Here is a 16,122-nt window from a genome sequence, read left to right on the forward strand (position 1 = left end):
AGCTACTTCATAATGTTTCAAGTATTAGATTAGTGAGAGCTATATTTAAAAAATAAAAAAATAAAAAATAGGTCTAACTACATTTTACACCCTTTAGCTAGGTTTGGGGTTATTTTCAAATTAGCAGGTCACAAGGTTCTAACTTTTTCACATTAGACACGAAATTTTTAAAACTATATCAATTTATGGTTTTTGTCTAACGAATTATTTGAACCTTCATAAAATTGACGATATGAGCATGAAACCCGTAATTGGGTTGATATGTAAGACACATTTGTATCAAATTGACTAAAAAAACTCATTAAATTGATACAATTACAAAATCTTAAAGTACAACGTGAGAAAATTGATACAATTATAAAACCATAAGGTGCAATGTGAGAAAATTGCTCTTACATATCCCTTGAATGCCAACCTTTGATATAAAACCTTATATATTCTAACTTTTTTTTACTTTAAGGTACTGCAAGAAGCAAGAATTATATTTCCATGAAAAGACTTCATGCCAACCTTTCTCGTACAATAGGGGCATTTGGCCATTAGGGTTGAGCCGGCCAGGTTTAAATATTTTAATTAGCATGTAAATGAATACTTACGTACATGATATAATGGTGTACGTGATTACTATGTCTTTTAGCATGTATTATACGTATGGTGTACAATGTTGTTAACTTCCTATCATGTGATGCTTGAGTACGTTCATTTTTAGTTAATATTTAAGTCAAGAATTAATAAAAAAATTAAAACGTTTGCCAGACAAATTTCAGTTCGTATTTCACACGACAAATCATGAGTTCGATTTCTGACGCACATAATGGTGGTCAGAAAATACTGAAATACCTCTGTGAATCTTTCCTTTCATGGGTTAATGTGGTCACTCCCTTGATCATGTGCACAGAAAGTAAAGGAATTCACTCGTCTATGGATATACAACTCTTTTTATTGAACAATATATATACCTGCAGATGAATAGCCAATTGATCTCAGAATACTTACAATTAGGTAGCCGTCTTAAAAGATTATTATGATTGCTTAGTATTTATTTGTTAGGGTACTCTCTGATTTAGGGTTTTTTTTAGGGTACTCTTTGTATTAGGGGCTTTTTTTAGTATATTTATAATTATATCTCAGATCCTTACAATTATGTTAGGGTACTCTTTGTATTAGGGGTTTTTTTTTTTAGATTATGATTGCTTAATATTTGTTATTCGAGTTCAAGATCGCTTTGTTTGTTTAAAATTAGGTAGCCGTCTTAAAATATTTAGTCTTTATGTAGCCGTCTTGACAATTTGTAGTCATTCTTTTTTGTTTTAGTCAAAGGAATAATAATTAGAGTTCGTAATTAGTTTTTCATCTTTTTGTCCTTTCATTTGTTAACATGCATGGTATCAAACTGAGTTGGATCCATCTAGTTCAATCTGCTCTTGTTTAGTATCGGTTTGTTTCTTGCTTCTTCGCCTCTTATGTTTTATCCTTGGTTTAGTGTCTCGAGTTCTAAACCGTAGATTTTCGTAAGAGTTTGTCGTAGGTTCATTTTCTACTTGGGTTTCTGTTTCTATTTTTTCCTTGTTCTTGTTTTCATGTGTCAATTTTGTTTTTTTTTCTTGGGTTAATTGGTTCAACTTCTTTTTGCTAGTGTTCTTTTACTGAAGAAATTCTTGGTTTCTTGATAGTGTCTTACTGGAGTTCTCAAGCTGTTGTTGTAAAAGATCGGTTGGGCAAACATTAGCCGCGAATGCTTGGTCTAGGATGATTGTCGATCATGACACTAGAGGTGATGCTTGGCTTGGACCTACATTGTCTACTTATGCTTGGTCTAGGATGAATGTTGATATGCGCAATCTTCAATTCACGTCAGCTTGTTTGTTTGTTTATAGCTCACATTAGCAGTCAATTTGTAAGTTTGCATTGTCATTGGTATTGGATGTTTACATTGGTATTGACTTTGAAACTTTGCATTGGCTTGGGCATCGACAGAAAACATCATCATCATTGATTTTCTCTTTGGCAAACTTATGATGTGGTATACCACCATAAGTTTGACAAGTGTTGGAAAAGTAGGCAAAAAGCATTAGCCGCGAATGCTTGATCTAGGAGGATTGTCTATCATGAAACTAACGTGATGCTTGGCTTGGACACACATTGGGTACTTGTTCTTGATTTAAGAGAAATGTCGATATGTGTCATCTTCAATTCAACATCAGCAATCTATTTGTAAGTTTATATTGTCATTGGTATTGAAGCTTCACATTGTTATTGACATTGAAACTTTGCGTTGGCATGGGCATCGACATTGGCAAACATCGTTGTCATTGATTTTCTCCTTGGCAAACTCATGATGTGGTACACCACCTTAAAAAGTTAGAAAGTTGGCAAAAGGCGATATTTTTTTTCTTGAGAAAATGGGCCTTGGACATTCTAAAATGGGCCCATCAAGATGGATAAAATGATTCAGTCTATGCTAGCTGAGATGGCAAAACGAAAGCCCACATTTTTCGCAGAATTACTGTAACACCCTCAATAGAAAGCAAAAAGCCCAAATGATAAAACCTCTGGTCTCAAACGCATGCCCTCTCGACCATAAGCACGCATACCGCTCCGCGGCACGAGGAGAAGCGAAGGACTCAACAGTCTAACTCTCCCCTCTCTCTCTTTGGATTTGCATTCGAATCCAAGAGCACGAACGCGAAGGTAAACCCCCTTCAGATTTTCTCTCCGTTCTTCAATTCACCATCTGTTGATTTTTCTTATGGCTTTTCAGCTTTTTTTGTTTGTTTAGATCTTGCGATTTTAGTACTGACCCTTTTGGTGTTTCGCTCTGATTTTGTAATTGGAGCATGAACATCTGTGTGTTTTAGGTGGGGTTTTAGACCCAGATGAAAATATTTGATTTTTTTGAGCGTTTGAAGTTTACTGCTGATTTAATTTTGTTTGAATCTGGATGGTTAGGGTTTTAGCTCAATACCCAATTGTCAAATTTCATTTTTGAGGCCGATAGAACTTATGATTAATGCTAATGTCAAAGAAAGGCAATGGGTTTATTGTCCTTGCAAAATGATGAAATTTTTATTTTTGGTGGTGAGATTACTTATTTTTGTTAAGTTATAGTTGGTTTACTTAGTTTTGGGGCTAATTTATGATCATTGTGTAATGTAATTGGTTGTATTGTGAACTCAGGATTGATTTGGGCATCAATGGCATCGAAGTTGCGTCAGTTGCAATCTAAGGCTAGTCAAGCAACACAATTGGTGTCCAAGTATGGAAGTACCTACTACAAGCAGTTGTTAGAGGAGAACAAGCAGTACATTCAACACCCACCAACCGTGGAGAAGTGCAACGAGTTGTCCAAGCAATTGCTTTACACTCGACTTGCTAGGTTATATTTCCAAACCTTTTCTGTTTACGGACTGAATTTAGTTATTACTTGGCTGCGTCTGCTATGAGTTGTAGATTGAAGACCATTAAAGAAGTCTCATATATGTTGACTGAATGCTCTTCTTGATTTAATTCTGCTAGTACTTTGCTGCATCCTTGTAGACAATATGTTCCATTATCTCACAGCCTTATTTTGAAAGTTTCAGCACATTTTTTACCTCCTAAAAAGCCTGATCGTGGTCACTAAAATGTATCATAGGGTAGATGATTTCTGAGCCACTCTTGCCAGCATTAGGATCAAAATATATAACTGCATGAAGAAAATGTTTTATTTACATCTTAATACATGTTTGCCTATTAGATTTCTTCCATTTATCTTCTCTAAGTAGCGTTTCTTTTGAGACGAAAAAGCAAGCAACTTTTTAAAGCTCCAAAGCTTGAATTTGATGTTGATGCAGATGTTTTAATTGTTCCATTTATCTTCTCTAAGTAGCTTTTCTTTTGAGGCGAAAGAAAAGCAAGCAACTTTTTAAAGCTCCAAAGCTTGAATTTGATGTTGATGCAGGTGTTTTAATTGAAGGAGAAGTATGTAGATTGGGCCTCCATTTAATTTTCTATTTTTTTCCATAATAAATGTGCTCTGTGAAAAAGCTTAGAAAAGCGCATTGTCTTCGCTCCTATTCCTTTGTGCTAATAAGTTTTTAGAAGTGTTCAATTGCTTTAGAAACTGGGTGAGGTCTGTGTTGCTCGTGTTGCATATAGTCTAGCACCGGGTATTCAGTCATCAATTTGCTTCCAGGACATGGCACTAGAACGTATTACAATAGTCTGAATAATTTGGATACGTGCTTGAATTACAATCTTTTTTATTGTGATTTTCAAAGGGCTTGGCTATATTTCTGCAACTGTGAAACCATCATTCAGAATGCATCTAATACCGCATCTTTTTTCTTTCTTTTTCGTTGCAACGACATCTTAGTTGTATTACTATATCTGACTCATTTCCACTCCGTACAGTATTCCTGGTCGTACTGAGTCATTCTGGAAGGAAGTTGATTACGTCAAGCATTTGTGGAAGAACAGGAAGGAGGTGAAGGTTGAAGATGCTGGAATTGCTGCTTTGTTTGGGCTGGAGTGCTTTGCATGGTTTTGTGCAGGTGAGATCGTGGGAAGGGGATTTACTTTCACCGGCTACTACGTCTAAGAGTAACCATATGGTAAAATGTTTCTAGGGATTGCACAGGTAAGCCTCTCTCGTCATTTGGGGTTGATCTGAACCGCGGGCACTGTACTTGCAATTTTTTGTTTTCCTAGACGAATTTTTGAAGCTGAGAAATCGGCGGGCTAGTTTGACAGCCATAATAATCAAATGTATTTGAAAGTAACTTGAATGTGATATTGTTCGGTTAATCATGAATGATGATAATACTTCACAATTCCGATTGGATTCACCCTTTCTATCCATCAATGGAGCTTTGTATCCAGATTTCTTGTGGAGTAGCTCACCCTTGTCCAGGCTTGATCAAGAAAACGGGGGCGTCGAGCCCCAATTGTTTGAACGGAAAGTTAGTCGGAAACCGACCAATTTACTTTTGCCTTACATTTTCGGTTCCTAATTTTCACGTTTGGCTATCCTATCCCATGTAGTACTATAGGTTTTAATGGGTTCGATACGAGATTATTGATGGTCTATTGTATGGTTTAGTTCACCGTTCGGTGTAGTTTTTGTTACAAAAAATGAAAAGACCATAATGACTATTTCGAAATGCTAATAACATTTTAATTTCTTGTAATTTATTTTATGAATACATATTCATAAATTATCTCCCAAAACAAAATTGAATACAATCGAGGAAAGTTCTCTTATTAGAAAATTTATTTTTATTCTAAAACAAAAATAATAATTAAAACGGCAGCGACCAGAGAAGGGTATTTCAGTAAAATCAGACGACGTCATTCCCGCGAATGAGAAACCGACAAAACTATATTACGCGGAAACGCTTCGAGGGCGAAGGCGCCGAGGGATTCAATTTCTGGTAATATCGTTGAGCGCAAAAGCTAAAACGCGAGCGACAACAATGTCGTCAATGTCGCGAGACGCCAGCCTCCGTCGCATGACAAGGTTCGCCGCCGCATTTTCCGTCGTTATCTTCTCCTTCGCCGTCGTCGCCCACTGTTCCAACAATGATTCCGAGGTAAATATCATCTCTTCCCACAAATTTGGAAGAAAATTTTGAGTCAATTGTTTGTAAAATGAGGCTTCTGGAACTTTCAGGTGACTTGCAGCCGGATCTGCGTGGCGGAGAACTGTAATTGTAAGCTCAATCACTATACTTACTCTTTAATTTCTCGAAACTCAACTTTGTTTCGTTATTAATTTAAAATTTATATTTGATTTTAATTATTTGTTTTATTCGTGTTGATGTTTGTAAATTTAGCGGTTGGGATTCGATACGGGAAGTACTGCGGGGTAGGGTGGACCGGCTGCCCGGGAGAGCAGCCCTGCGATGATCTTGATGCTTGCTGCAAGATTCATGACGATTGTGTTGGCAAAAAAGGTAACAATTTTACTTCAATTTTTGTTTTGTTCGAATTTTGGAAGTATAAAGTACCATTTTTTTTTTAATGATTCGAGTGTCGGAGTTTTTCGCTTTGCTGCAGTTATGTGGTTATTTTGCCGAAGAATACAAAATCATGAACGAAAACCAACTTTTACTTGGTTAAATTCTAGGCCTGCTCCGCTATAAGATATGGAGAGTGGGAATATATGATATATCCCCGTGAGCTCCTATCCCTCGGGAGAATAACTTACACTGAAGAAGGATATATCCTCTTGATTAATGAGATAGTGAGAGCGGGGATATTTCCCCGTGAGAAGGTACTTTATACTTGAGGGCATTATTGGTGGGTTGACATGTTGGCTGTCTGGTGCAACCAGCAATACCCAATTTATAACTACCAAACCTATAATTAACAAATGGAAGACAACTTGGGCAAATGTAAGTTGAATAGGTTATACAGTAGACACTACAATGCTTGGGCAGTTCGTCGTGAACTGTGCACTTACAGTCTTTTGTTCTTACCATTTTATTGCTGGTCTGTATATGGATGATTGTAGATGAAAGTTCTCTGATTCTAGTAATATGTTCTTTTATAGGTATGACCGACATTAAATGCCATGAGAAGTTCAAGCGCTGCATAAAGAAAGTACATAAATCTGGGAAGGTTGGATTTTCTAAGCAGTGTCCTTATGATACCGCTGTGCCTACTATGGTACAGGGTATGGATTTGGCTATCTTACTGAGCCAGTTTGGTAACTCAAAGCTTGAACTGTGATTTGCCGAAGAAGAGAGACATTGCCCAGGAGTAGAATACACTACTTACAATTTATCTCCAACACCCGAAAAGTGGGAGTGAAACTCATTTGACAGAAATGAACTAACTATGATCGAGAAAATGGATCCTCGGATCTACATCTACCTGATTATGTATTGCGTTACTGACTCTAATACCTTCGTTTTTACAATTGTTTCTTATTCTACAACTCTGTGGTTATTGACATGAATTCAACAATTGGTTACCCCGAAAAATTCTTTTTCTTAGGTTGTTTATAATGTATAGAAAGCGAGTTGGATTCGCTCTGATTTTTTTTTTTTGTGTGATAATTTTGTGGTTATGTCCAGAACAATGTTATCTTGGTCGGTATTTAGGTTTATCTTGGAAGTGGAACTAAGTGGAAGCTTGGTCTCCAGGCCTCTGAAATGAAGACGAACTCAAGCTCCTTGTTTGCTTACTTTAACTCAGATGATAGTGAGGCTGAGGAAGATCATCCTAGAAAGATTTCCACCAGCAATGCTCATATGACTACCAATATTTCTTGAAGTGTCGCGAACTTCTTGTGATTGGCACGTGAGAAGAGAGACCGAGACAATGTTGCATTCAACATGCTGCAGGTAAGTTTTTCCGCACGGACTGAGATTATGACGAATGTAAAATCCCATGAGAAGGTTGGATTAGTGATGTGCCTGCTGTTGTATATATTGTACAGAAGAAAGTTGGTGCCCACCTGAAAGCACACAAGCAACAACTTTTGCTGGGATTATTATTTAAATCGGGCACATTCTGCAGTTAGATGGCTTGTAATATTGTATGAAATATCTAGCTAGCATTCTAACTTGTCCATCCCACTTGGTGAATTCTTGCTCACAAGTTGGCTCTATTCTTTGAAAAGTCAAAGTGGTGTTTGTCTGCGGATTCTTGGCTGTCCCGGAGATATCTCATTTTTTATGTATCTCTTCTCATCACGCAACAAGTGATAGAAAAGAACCGCATGAAGTACCGTATATGAAAATATATTCCCGGTTGTATGCTAGTCTCCTGATGCTTGACTTATATCTCAACTCATATGAGGGAGTTGAGTGGAGAAAACTTTCCTACACCATATGCTTCTCTCGCATATGTTTTATTATGCAAGTGACACATGAGCTTATATGTGAGAGACTGTAACAAGTGCGAACACAACAAAAAAGGACTCATATGAGACTATTGACTATTGTGAATGACACCAATGCCATGACAAGTAACAAAATTCAAAATTTGTAGGTTAGGAGTTAGGCTACGTGCAGTTGGTAGGTCAGCTACCTTAAGAAGTTGAGATGAGCCTAATTCTGCTGGACCAGTTATACTCCAATTTCATCATATAATTAATTAATTAAATAATCAGGAAGCTTCCTTCTTGTGCATATAAAAAAGATTGGTAAAGTTTCAGAATCTTTTAACTATATTTTACAAATTAATGGAAAAGCGAACCATTTGCATTTAAGTCTTTGTAACCTAAGGACAAATTCAAGTCAATGTGTCAAGTCAATGTGTCAGGAATATGATCAGTACATCAAGTGTCATGATACAATTAGTTAATTTTTTTTTTAATGTTTTCAATAAATTGTATTATAACATTTTATGTACCGGACCGTGTGTTCGATGCACTGAAAAATCTCTCGAAGACAGTAATAGGGAGTGCTTATAATAATTGTAGCGATCTGTCCATCCACATGGATTCCATGATTCCTTTTTAGCGTTAGCATATGTCACATTCTTCCACTTCCAACTTTAAGTGCCTCCTCAAATCAAAACCATATGCATCGTTTACGATATTTGTTTACTTGTAATGCACTCAAATATTAAAATATTTGTCGATACACGAATATATATTGATTGATGATTGATAATATTTTTTTAAGATAATGATACTTGTGAAGCTGAAAAATCTTTTAAGGGTTAGTTTTATTAACATCCTACATATTATTGAATATACCTCACATCTACTTTTCAATCAAAATTTATCTTACTACACCCTACATACTTTCCTATATTACCTTCACTCACACCCCAAACTTTCTACATACACCCCACATTCTTCACATACATTCAACATTCTCACCACACCTCCAAATTTCAAAACTCTTACTAAACATGTAAATGCTAATTATGAGGTCGACTATATGACATTTGATTGTTGGTTTATTTTACTGGTAGAGCAAAAATCCAAAATTTGTATCCTTCTTTGTTACTCCTCTAGAATCAATCTCACAAAATTTTGACCCAAAAAAGAATGATCGGACATGGGTGAATTTTTATTTTTTTTTCAAAATTATAATGGGTTCAATTCTTTTTACTGTATAAAACTTAAAAGAAAGTCGTGCCAACTGTCAAGCTTACCACTTAGAGAAAAATTTGTTTAAATTATAATTGATTTTTTTTTTTTTTGAGAAATCGAAAATTTGTTTTGGAGTTGTTATAGGTTTTGATAACAAAAAAAATGTTGTAGTTCTTATAAAATTCATAATGAAGTACGTCTGGTTACGAATCCATAACATTTTTTTTATTTTTAGGGTTTAGGTTTCTGTCAATTTGGAGGTTTTTGTCAATTACGGGTTTTAGGATTTTAGGGTTCGGATTTAGACAATCAATTTAGAGTTAAGGTTCATATTAGTAAATAATTTGTGTATTCAATTTCTTTTAAATTTTAGGGGGTTAAATAATCATTTCATGTTAAAATACATGAGTGATTTAATAATACATATTTATGTGAGGTGTATTTAATAATATGTAAAGTGCTAATTAAAAAACCCAAAATCTAATCCTCGTATCTATTAACCAGAAAGATTAGCTGTCACAATATCATAAATAATATCAGTCACTATATTATTTGCATCACTGATACTTTTATCCATAATTACACTTGTGTCCACATCCTTTTAACTCTACATTGAGCTCAATACAATGTTACCCTCGAAAGAAAGAAAAAGGAATTTACAAAAAGGAAAAAACAAAAAGAAAAGGCAATCGATTAGAACAAAAAAAATAAAGACAAATAGAGTTTATTACCAAAAAATAAAAAGATTAAGACAAAGACTTTAATTATTTTATTCACACTGAAAAAAAAAAAAACACAAAAGGGTAAGTTAGTCAAAGCCAAAGACGGCCTCACTGTCCTTATGCTGCACCGCATCACACACAAATTCAATCACATTTTATATTTTCCGTGTGATCAAGGACAAGACTTGAAAAGACATCTCCCACGTAATTCTTCTCGTTAATTTGAGTTTGTAGAATTTGATCAAACGGTTAAAATTATAAATTTACTTTAAAAATTATAATAATTTCAACCATCTGATTAAATTTGAAAGGATTGATGGCGAGATTTAGTGGAAGGTTCCGACCAAGTCATAGCTTTCCCATGGAAAAATTAAACTTCCGCGAAATTTCAATCTCCAATTTTCCACGTCCCTTCCTCTCTAAGAAATCCACGTCTCTTTCCTTTTTCCTAATCCCAATTTTGAGATTTCCAATTTGTAATAATAGTATCCTCACACGCTTCGCCCGAATCAAAACGCCATCTCGATTTCTTACGCTCCGAGAAAGAATCGTATAAATTTTGCGAGTTCAGAGCTTTCGGTTTTGAAGGTTCTCAAATCTTGAATCCACCATGCTTCACAGGAGCTTCAAGCCTGCCAAATGGTAATTTTTTTTTCTCTTTTTGTTTTTTGGATGATTTTTAACGACCTGTTTGGTTTCCGAGAATTTTTGGAGTGGAGAGAGGAAAATTAGAACATAATTGAGTAACTGTGCGATGATTTTGCGCGGGTTGACTTACTGTAGAGTCTTGAGTCTTTGTCATCGAAAATTGTGTAATTATTGAAATTTTACTGTTGTATTGATTGATTTTGGCGGGTTTCTGGTGCAGCAAAACGGCATTGAAGCTTGCGGTTTCGCGGATAAAGCTATTGAAGAACAAGAAGGATGCACAGGTGAAGCAGATGAGGAGGGAATTGGCCCAGTTGCTTGAGACTGGCCAGGACCGGACTGCGAGAATTCGGGTTTGTCTTTGATCATCATTTCATATCTATTTACAATTGAAGTTCTGTTTTTTTTTGGTTTTTCTTTGCTTCAGATTTTAAATTCAATGTTTTGTCTTGTATGGTAGACTATGCTTCTTGATGGATTTGGTCCTATTGGCTTTGACAATAATTGTTCTAATGGCGAATAGATTTCGAGTCTAGAGCGACTAGATTTTGCATTATTCACTAGTTTGTTTAATTTGGAGGACCTGTTCCATGAATATTGCATTTTGGGAAGGTCTTGATATGTTTTGTTTTTCAATTATGTTGGTTGAAATGGTTTTAACGGGCAAGGCAACCCAGTTTTGCCAATTTAAAGTGTGGCGGTGCACTCGTGAAAGGCCAAGAAATGAATTAGAAAACAGAACTTCTTGCCCTGGCTGTTTGTATTTGATGTCTGATTATAGTAGCAGCCTCTACTTTTTGGAGTTTCCTGTGTGGTAATATACATTTTTTTGCTGACTTTTACGTGAATCCTGTATCTCAGGTTGAACATGTGGTCAGAGAAGAGAAGACAAAGGCAGCATTCGAACTTATCGAGATATATTGCGAGCTTATTGCTGCACGCTTGCCTATGATTGAGTCACAAAAGTATGTAAATCCATTAAATCTTGAATCGTTTTGGCATCTTTTATTCATTCATATGCTCTTATGTTTAAATTTAGCAGTATTTTGTTATGCATCAGTTACATGGTACTTTGTCAGTGCTTCCTTTAACATTGTGTATTTTATGATAGGTTCATAGCTTATTCATATATTACTGTTTTTGCAACTAAGGATTTGTTTTATATTTTTACAGAAATTGCCCCATTGATCTGAAGGAAGCAATTACAAGTGTAGTATTTGCATCTCCAAGATGTGCAGACATACCAGAACTCATGGATGTTCGCAAGCATTTCACAGCTAAATATGGAAAGGAGTTTATCTCTAACGCTGTTGAATTGCGCCCAGATTGTGGCGTAAGTCGCATGGTATGTACCTTGTGCAATTTCCTGGATAATTTTATATGGAAACTAAAACTGGGCCAATTGCAGATGGTTGAGACTTTGTCAAAAGTCAACACTCAGTAGATTAGTTTTATTGATCATTTTTTAATATGTTATCGTGTCAGTTAGTGGAGAAGTTATCTGCCAAATCACCCGATGGCCCTGCGAAGATGAAAATCTTGGCTGCAATAGCAGAGGAACATAACGTCAAATGGGATCCTGAATCACTTGAAGAGAAAGAGTTCAAGCCTCCAGAGGACCTGCTGGTAAGATTTATTCCCCTCTAGCCTGGTTCATTCATTGCTTGATAATTCATAGATAACATAGAACTAGAACTACATTTCATTGTTTAAGACACGTCCGTTTATTGATATACTTTTTGACATTTTAGCAGAATGGGCCAAATACTTTTGGTAGAATTCCTGCGGAACCTTATCTTGGCCCATCTCCACCTAATCATGATGTCAAGGCACCTTCTAATGCTCAGGTTCCACCTCAAAATTATGGGAATTATGATCCACCCTCGAACTTTAACGAGCAGAATGCAAGATCTTCACCTCACTTTCAGGATTCTCCTTCTTCAAATGTTTCTTCCAACAAAGCAACCAGATCTGGCTCATTTCATTCAGAAGTGAGATCTTCAGGTACGTTAATAGTCATTGGAAGATGGTGATTTAATAAGTTTATTATTTACAAGTGGTATTTTTATTTTCTTCTCCGTCTCATTCTTAATTTGACATTCCCACACAGGAAATCAAAATGATGGGATGGAAAATAGGCATTTGTCTCCTGAGGATGGAAGCTCTTCTTCACCGGGTAGGCAGAGCTGGAACATGCATTTTAAGGATGCTGCTTCTGCAGCACAGGCAGCTGCTGAATCAGCAGAAATGGCAAGTATGGCTGCCAGAGCAGCGGCTGAACTTTCAAGAAAACATTCTTCAGAATCACGGGATAAGTTTAGCCAGTCAGCTTCCTTAGCTTCTAGTCGAACTTCCACAAATGCTCCTTCTGCGAGTAGTCACCAAATGCAAGATCGATATCCTCACCAAATGGCAGACCGAGATTCTCAAAATAAGTCATCTGAGCCCGAGAAACGTGATTTCACAGATGAAGTGCGTACAAAGAGACAGTCTAGCAACACTAATGTGCATGCAAGTGAAATGCAAAGTGGAGTGAAACCAGATAATATTTCGCATTTTGGCAATGTGAGATCTGAAGAGAAATCTAATTGGCCGTCCTCCCAGTCTAATTCTATGGGAGAAGTGAGTATGAAGAGACAGTCAAGCAACACTGATGTGACGCATGGGAGTGAGATGCAAACTGGGAACACACCTGATAACGTGTCTTATTTTGGTGGTATGAGATCTGAAGAAAAATCTAGTAGGCCTTCCTCCCGATCTAATTCAAGCTTTGGTAGTGAAGATCAAGAAGATGTTTTAAGAGGGAACTTGGAAGATATGAGGACTGGAGAACAATCTATGAGGTCCTCCTCTCATTCTCATTCAAGAAATTTTAGTAATGACCATGAAAATGTTTCAAATGGCTCTGTTGAGGAGTCTTTTGTTAACGATATTAACATCTTCCAAAGCACAAAGGAAACAAATTCTTATGGAAATGCTGCTTTGGTTTTTGATGACTCTGGTTCGGACGATGATAAATGTAAATTTGAGGTGGAGGACAACAAGGGGCAAGAATCTAGTTTGTTTTTTCCTTCGCCTGATAGAAATTCATTCTCTCCTTCAGCAGATTTAGATCCTTGGAGCTCTAGACAACAGACGGATGAAGTACAATTTAAGTACAGTTCACAATTAAGTTCTTCATCGGTGAAGCACTTGCCTCCTGTTTTTTCAGAAAATTTGGCAGGTTCCATGGACTCTCCACAACCAACTGATTTGTTGCCTGTTGCTTTTGATGCTTCAGATGGCCCAAGTTCAGACAGTGAAGAGGAGTTAGACAAGCTTGCCCAGAGCACAGCTTCTAAAATTTCTCCTATGCAGAGCCAAAGTGCAAGTCATAGGTCATTAGGATCTTCATCCTCGGAGGAGATAAATGTGGGTTCTAACAGAAAGCCAGGGTTACTGCCTTCTTTTCGTAATTTGGAATCTGCTGAAGTGCCTCCTGAGAGAAGCCAAAGAGTCGAAAATAGAACGGTCCAGGAGGGAAACTATGATTTTGATGAATTGCCGACTGGTCAGCCACCTGTAACGCCTTGGAAATCTGGATTAGATTCAAATGCCAGGGACGATGTTCAAGCATCAAATTTGCGTCAAACTATGAAGGATAGTGAGATTTCAGAGGGATGTAGTTGTGTAGAAGACACTGACAATGAGCTGAGCTTAGGGATGTTGACAGGTGGGCTGCGAAATAAGGGTTTAAGGCATCCGCCGTATACAAAGAAACTATCAGGAAACTCTTTGTCTGTCAAACAAGATACTGGAGATACCAAGGTTGAGCAACCTTCCTTCTTTCGGTCGGTCAGGACTTCTGTTGTCTCTGAAAGGGAGCAAGGGAGCAAAAGACTGATCAAGGAACGGAGCACACGAACCCCCGTCTCATATGTGGCTTCTGATGATGATTCTTCAGAGGATGAATTGTCCCATAGAACTGTTAGAAGTAGCCAAGACTCGATAAAACTGATTCAGGAACGGAGTGCAAGAACCCCCGTCTCATATGTGGCTTCTGATGATGATTCTTCAGAGGATGAAGTGTCACATAGAACTGTTAGAAATAGCCAAGACTCGTTCAATAAAAACTTGGGACCTGAAGTAAAGGCAAGCTCCAAATCAACGTTTTCATTCTTTGATTCAGAGGATATTGAGCCGGAGGAAGATCTTCTCACAAAGATTTCCACTAGCAATGCTCGTCCGAGTGCTAGACTGTCTAGAAGAACACAGCCATCTTCAAATTCTGTTAGAAGTTCTAGCTCAAAGACAACAGTTGTGTCTGACGTGTCAGGGACTTCAGACTATGGAAAACCCTCATCAAAGAGTTCCTATGCCACTGAAATTCAACTAAAGCCCTCGTCCCAGACCAAGAGCTCAGATCAGGAGTGGAATAGACCAGCAGAACAAGCGGCTCCTGGACCAGTACTAGAATCCAAGAGGGTCTCGCCTGTAGAGACTTCAAATTCAAACAGAAACTCCTCTTTGAGGAGTTCTAATTCCAATGAAGCTTTACCAAAGCCGTTGTCCCAGACCAAGAGCTCAGAACGCCCAGGAAGTCAAGAGTGGCATAAACCAGTAGAACAAGTTGTTCCTAAGCCAATGCCAGAGTCCAAGAGATCCTCACTTGTGGAGACTTCAAAGTCACATGGAAACCCCTCGTCAAGGGGTTCATATGCCACTGAAAGTCTATCAAAGCCCTTGTCCCAGACCAGAAGCGCAGAGCGCCCAGGAAGTCAGGAGTGGCATAGACCGGCAGAACAAGCAGCTCCTAAACCAATTCGAGAATCCAAGAGGTCTTCACCGGAAGATGTAAAAACTTCTAAGTCATTTGGAAACTCCTCTTCAAGGACTTCATATGCCACCGAGACTCTACCAAATCCCTCGTCCCAGACCAAGAGTTTAGAGCGCCCAGGAAGACAGGAGCGGCAAACAGCAGTAGAACAAGCAGCGCCTAAACCAGTTCTGGAATCCAGGAGGTCCGCCTCACATGTAGAGACTTCAAAGCCATTAGCAAGGGCATCCGAAATTTCTCAAAAGATTGAAACATCTAAGTCCTCAGGTTCTACAGAGAGTTCATCAAAGGAGAAAGCTTCTCATGTCCACCCGAAGCTTCCAGACGCTGATGACATAATCGCCAAGTTTATGGCTCTTAGGAAGAATCGACAGTAAACATAGTTCTTACCACATGCATATATATAGGATATGTGATCACATCAGGTTTTGTTATTCTTTGATATGCTTGAATTTTTTATGATTGTCAAATAAAGCGTTGATAGCTGTATCGTTACTTCGCGTCGAAATTGAGTCTTATATTTTCCAGCCATTGCAAATATGATGAGATTACATTTGTTAAGAGAGTTCTGTAATAAATACGTATAGCTTTTTCCCCGACTTTGTTAATTTTCGTTGTAAATGGCCAATGAGAGTTGGATCTAATATACTGATGATATCTACGAGTTGAAAGTTGTTTGAGTTGGATCTAATATACTGATGATATCTACGAGTTGTAAGTTGTTTGATTATTTTTCTGACAAACCGTTACGGAATTCTAAACTACTCTAATTTGGGGCGGGAATACAATTCGGGTGCAAAGAGGCGGGCGCATTTCCCTAGCAGTTCGGTTTCCAATGGCATGTTCCTAGGATGACAGTAAAGTGCGTGAGGTCCCAACCGAAGAAGCTGGGTGAGAACTGCTTT

The 16,122-nt window shown here is 37.5% G+C and overlaps 3 protein-coding genes and 1 long non-coding RNA gene across 5 annotated transcripts; all 4 read left to right on the forward strand.

Moving 5' to 3' along the window:
• The first annotated feature begins 2,552 nt into the window (after positions 1–2,552).
• Positions 2,553–4,811, forward strand: LOC137747508 (uncharacterized). Its single transcript, XM_068487632.2, has 3 exons — positions 2,553–2,691; positions 3,178–3,376; positions 4,393–4,811. Exons 2-3 carry the CDS (start codon positions 3,195–3,197, stop codon positions 4,577–4,579), a joined length of 369 nt encoding a protein of 122 aa, XP_068343733.1. The 5' UTR covers positions 2,553–2,691; positions 3,178–3,194; the 3' UTR covers positions 4,580–4,811.
• A 554-nt stretch (positions 4,812–5,365) lies between these two features.
• Positions 5,366–6,965, forward strand: LOC137748917 (putative phospholipase A2 homolog 1). Its single transcript, XM_068489109.2, has 4 exons — positions 5,366–5,570; positions 5,651–5,690; positions 5,814–5,933; positions 6,533–6,965. Exons 1-4 carry the CDS (start codon positions 5,454–5,456, stop codon positions 6,709–6,711), a joined length of 456 nt encoding a protein of 151 aa, XP_068345210.2. The 5' UTR covers positions 5,366–5,453; the 3' UTR covers positions 6,712–6,965.
• Positions 6,966–7,058: 93 nt separating this feature from the next.
• On the forward strand, positions 7,059–7,558 carry LOC148698815 (uncharacterized). The gene is made up of 2 exons (XR_015958453.1): positions 7,059–7,328; positions 7,424–7,558. It is a non-coding gene; the product is annotated as an uncharacterized LOC148698815 (long non-coding RNA).
• A 2,477-nt stretch (positions 7,559–10,035) lies between these two features.
• Positions 10,036–15,888, forward strand: LOC137747295 (uncharacterized). Of its 2 annotated transcripts, none has more exons than XM_068487383.2 (7): positions 10,036–10,395; positions 10,622–10,754; positions 11,263–11,366; positions 11,575–11,746; positions 11,887–12,027; positions 12,153–12,405; positions 12,512–15,888. In XM_068487383.2, the coding sequence occupies exons 1-7, from the start codon at positions 10,364–10,366 to the stop codon at positions 15,592–15,594; spliced, it is 3,918 nt and encodes a 1,305-aa protein (XP_068343484.2). In that variant the 5' UTR covers positions 10,036–10,363; the 3' UTR covers positions 15,595–15,888. The 2 variants fall into 2 exon arrangements, with proteins under 2 accessions (XP_068343484.2, XP_068343485.2); XM_068487384.2 differs by having other exon boundaries at positions 10,060–10,395; positions 12,156–12,405.
• Positions 15,889–16,122: the final 234 nt, after the last annotated feature.

Source organism: Pyrus communis, chromosome 2, assembly GCF_041283825.1.
Source record: "Pyrus communis isolate YQ-2024b chromosome 2, ASM4128382v1, whole genome shotgun sequence".
NCBI classification, from domain to species: domain Eukaryota; kingdom Viridiplantae; phylum Streptophyta; class Magnoliopsida; order Rosales; family Rosaceae; genus Pyrus; species Pyrus communis.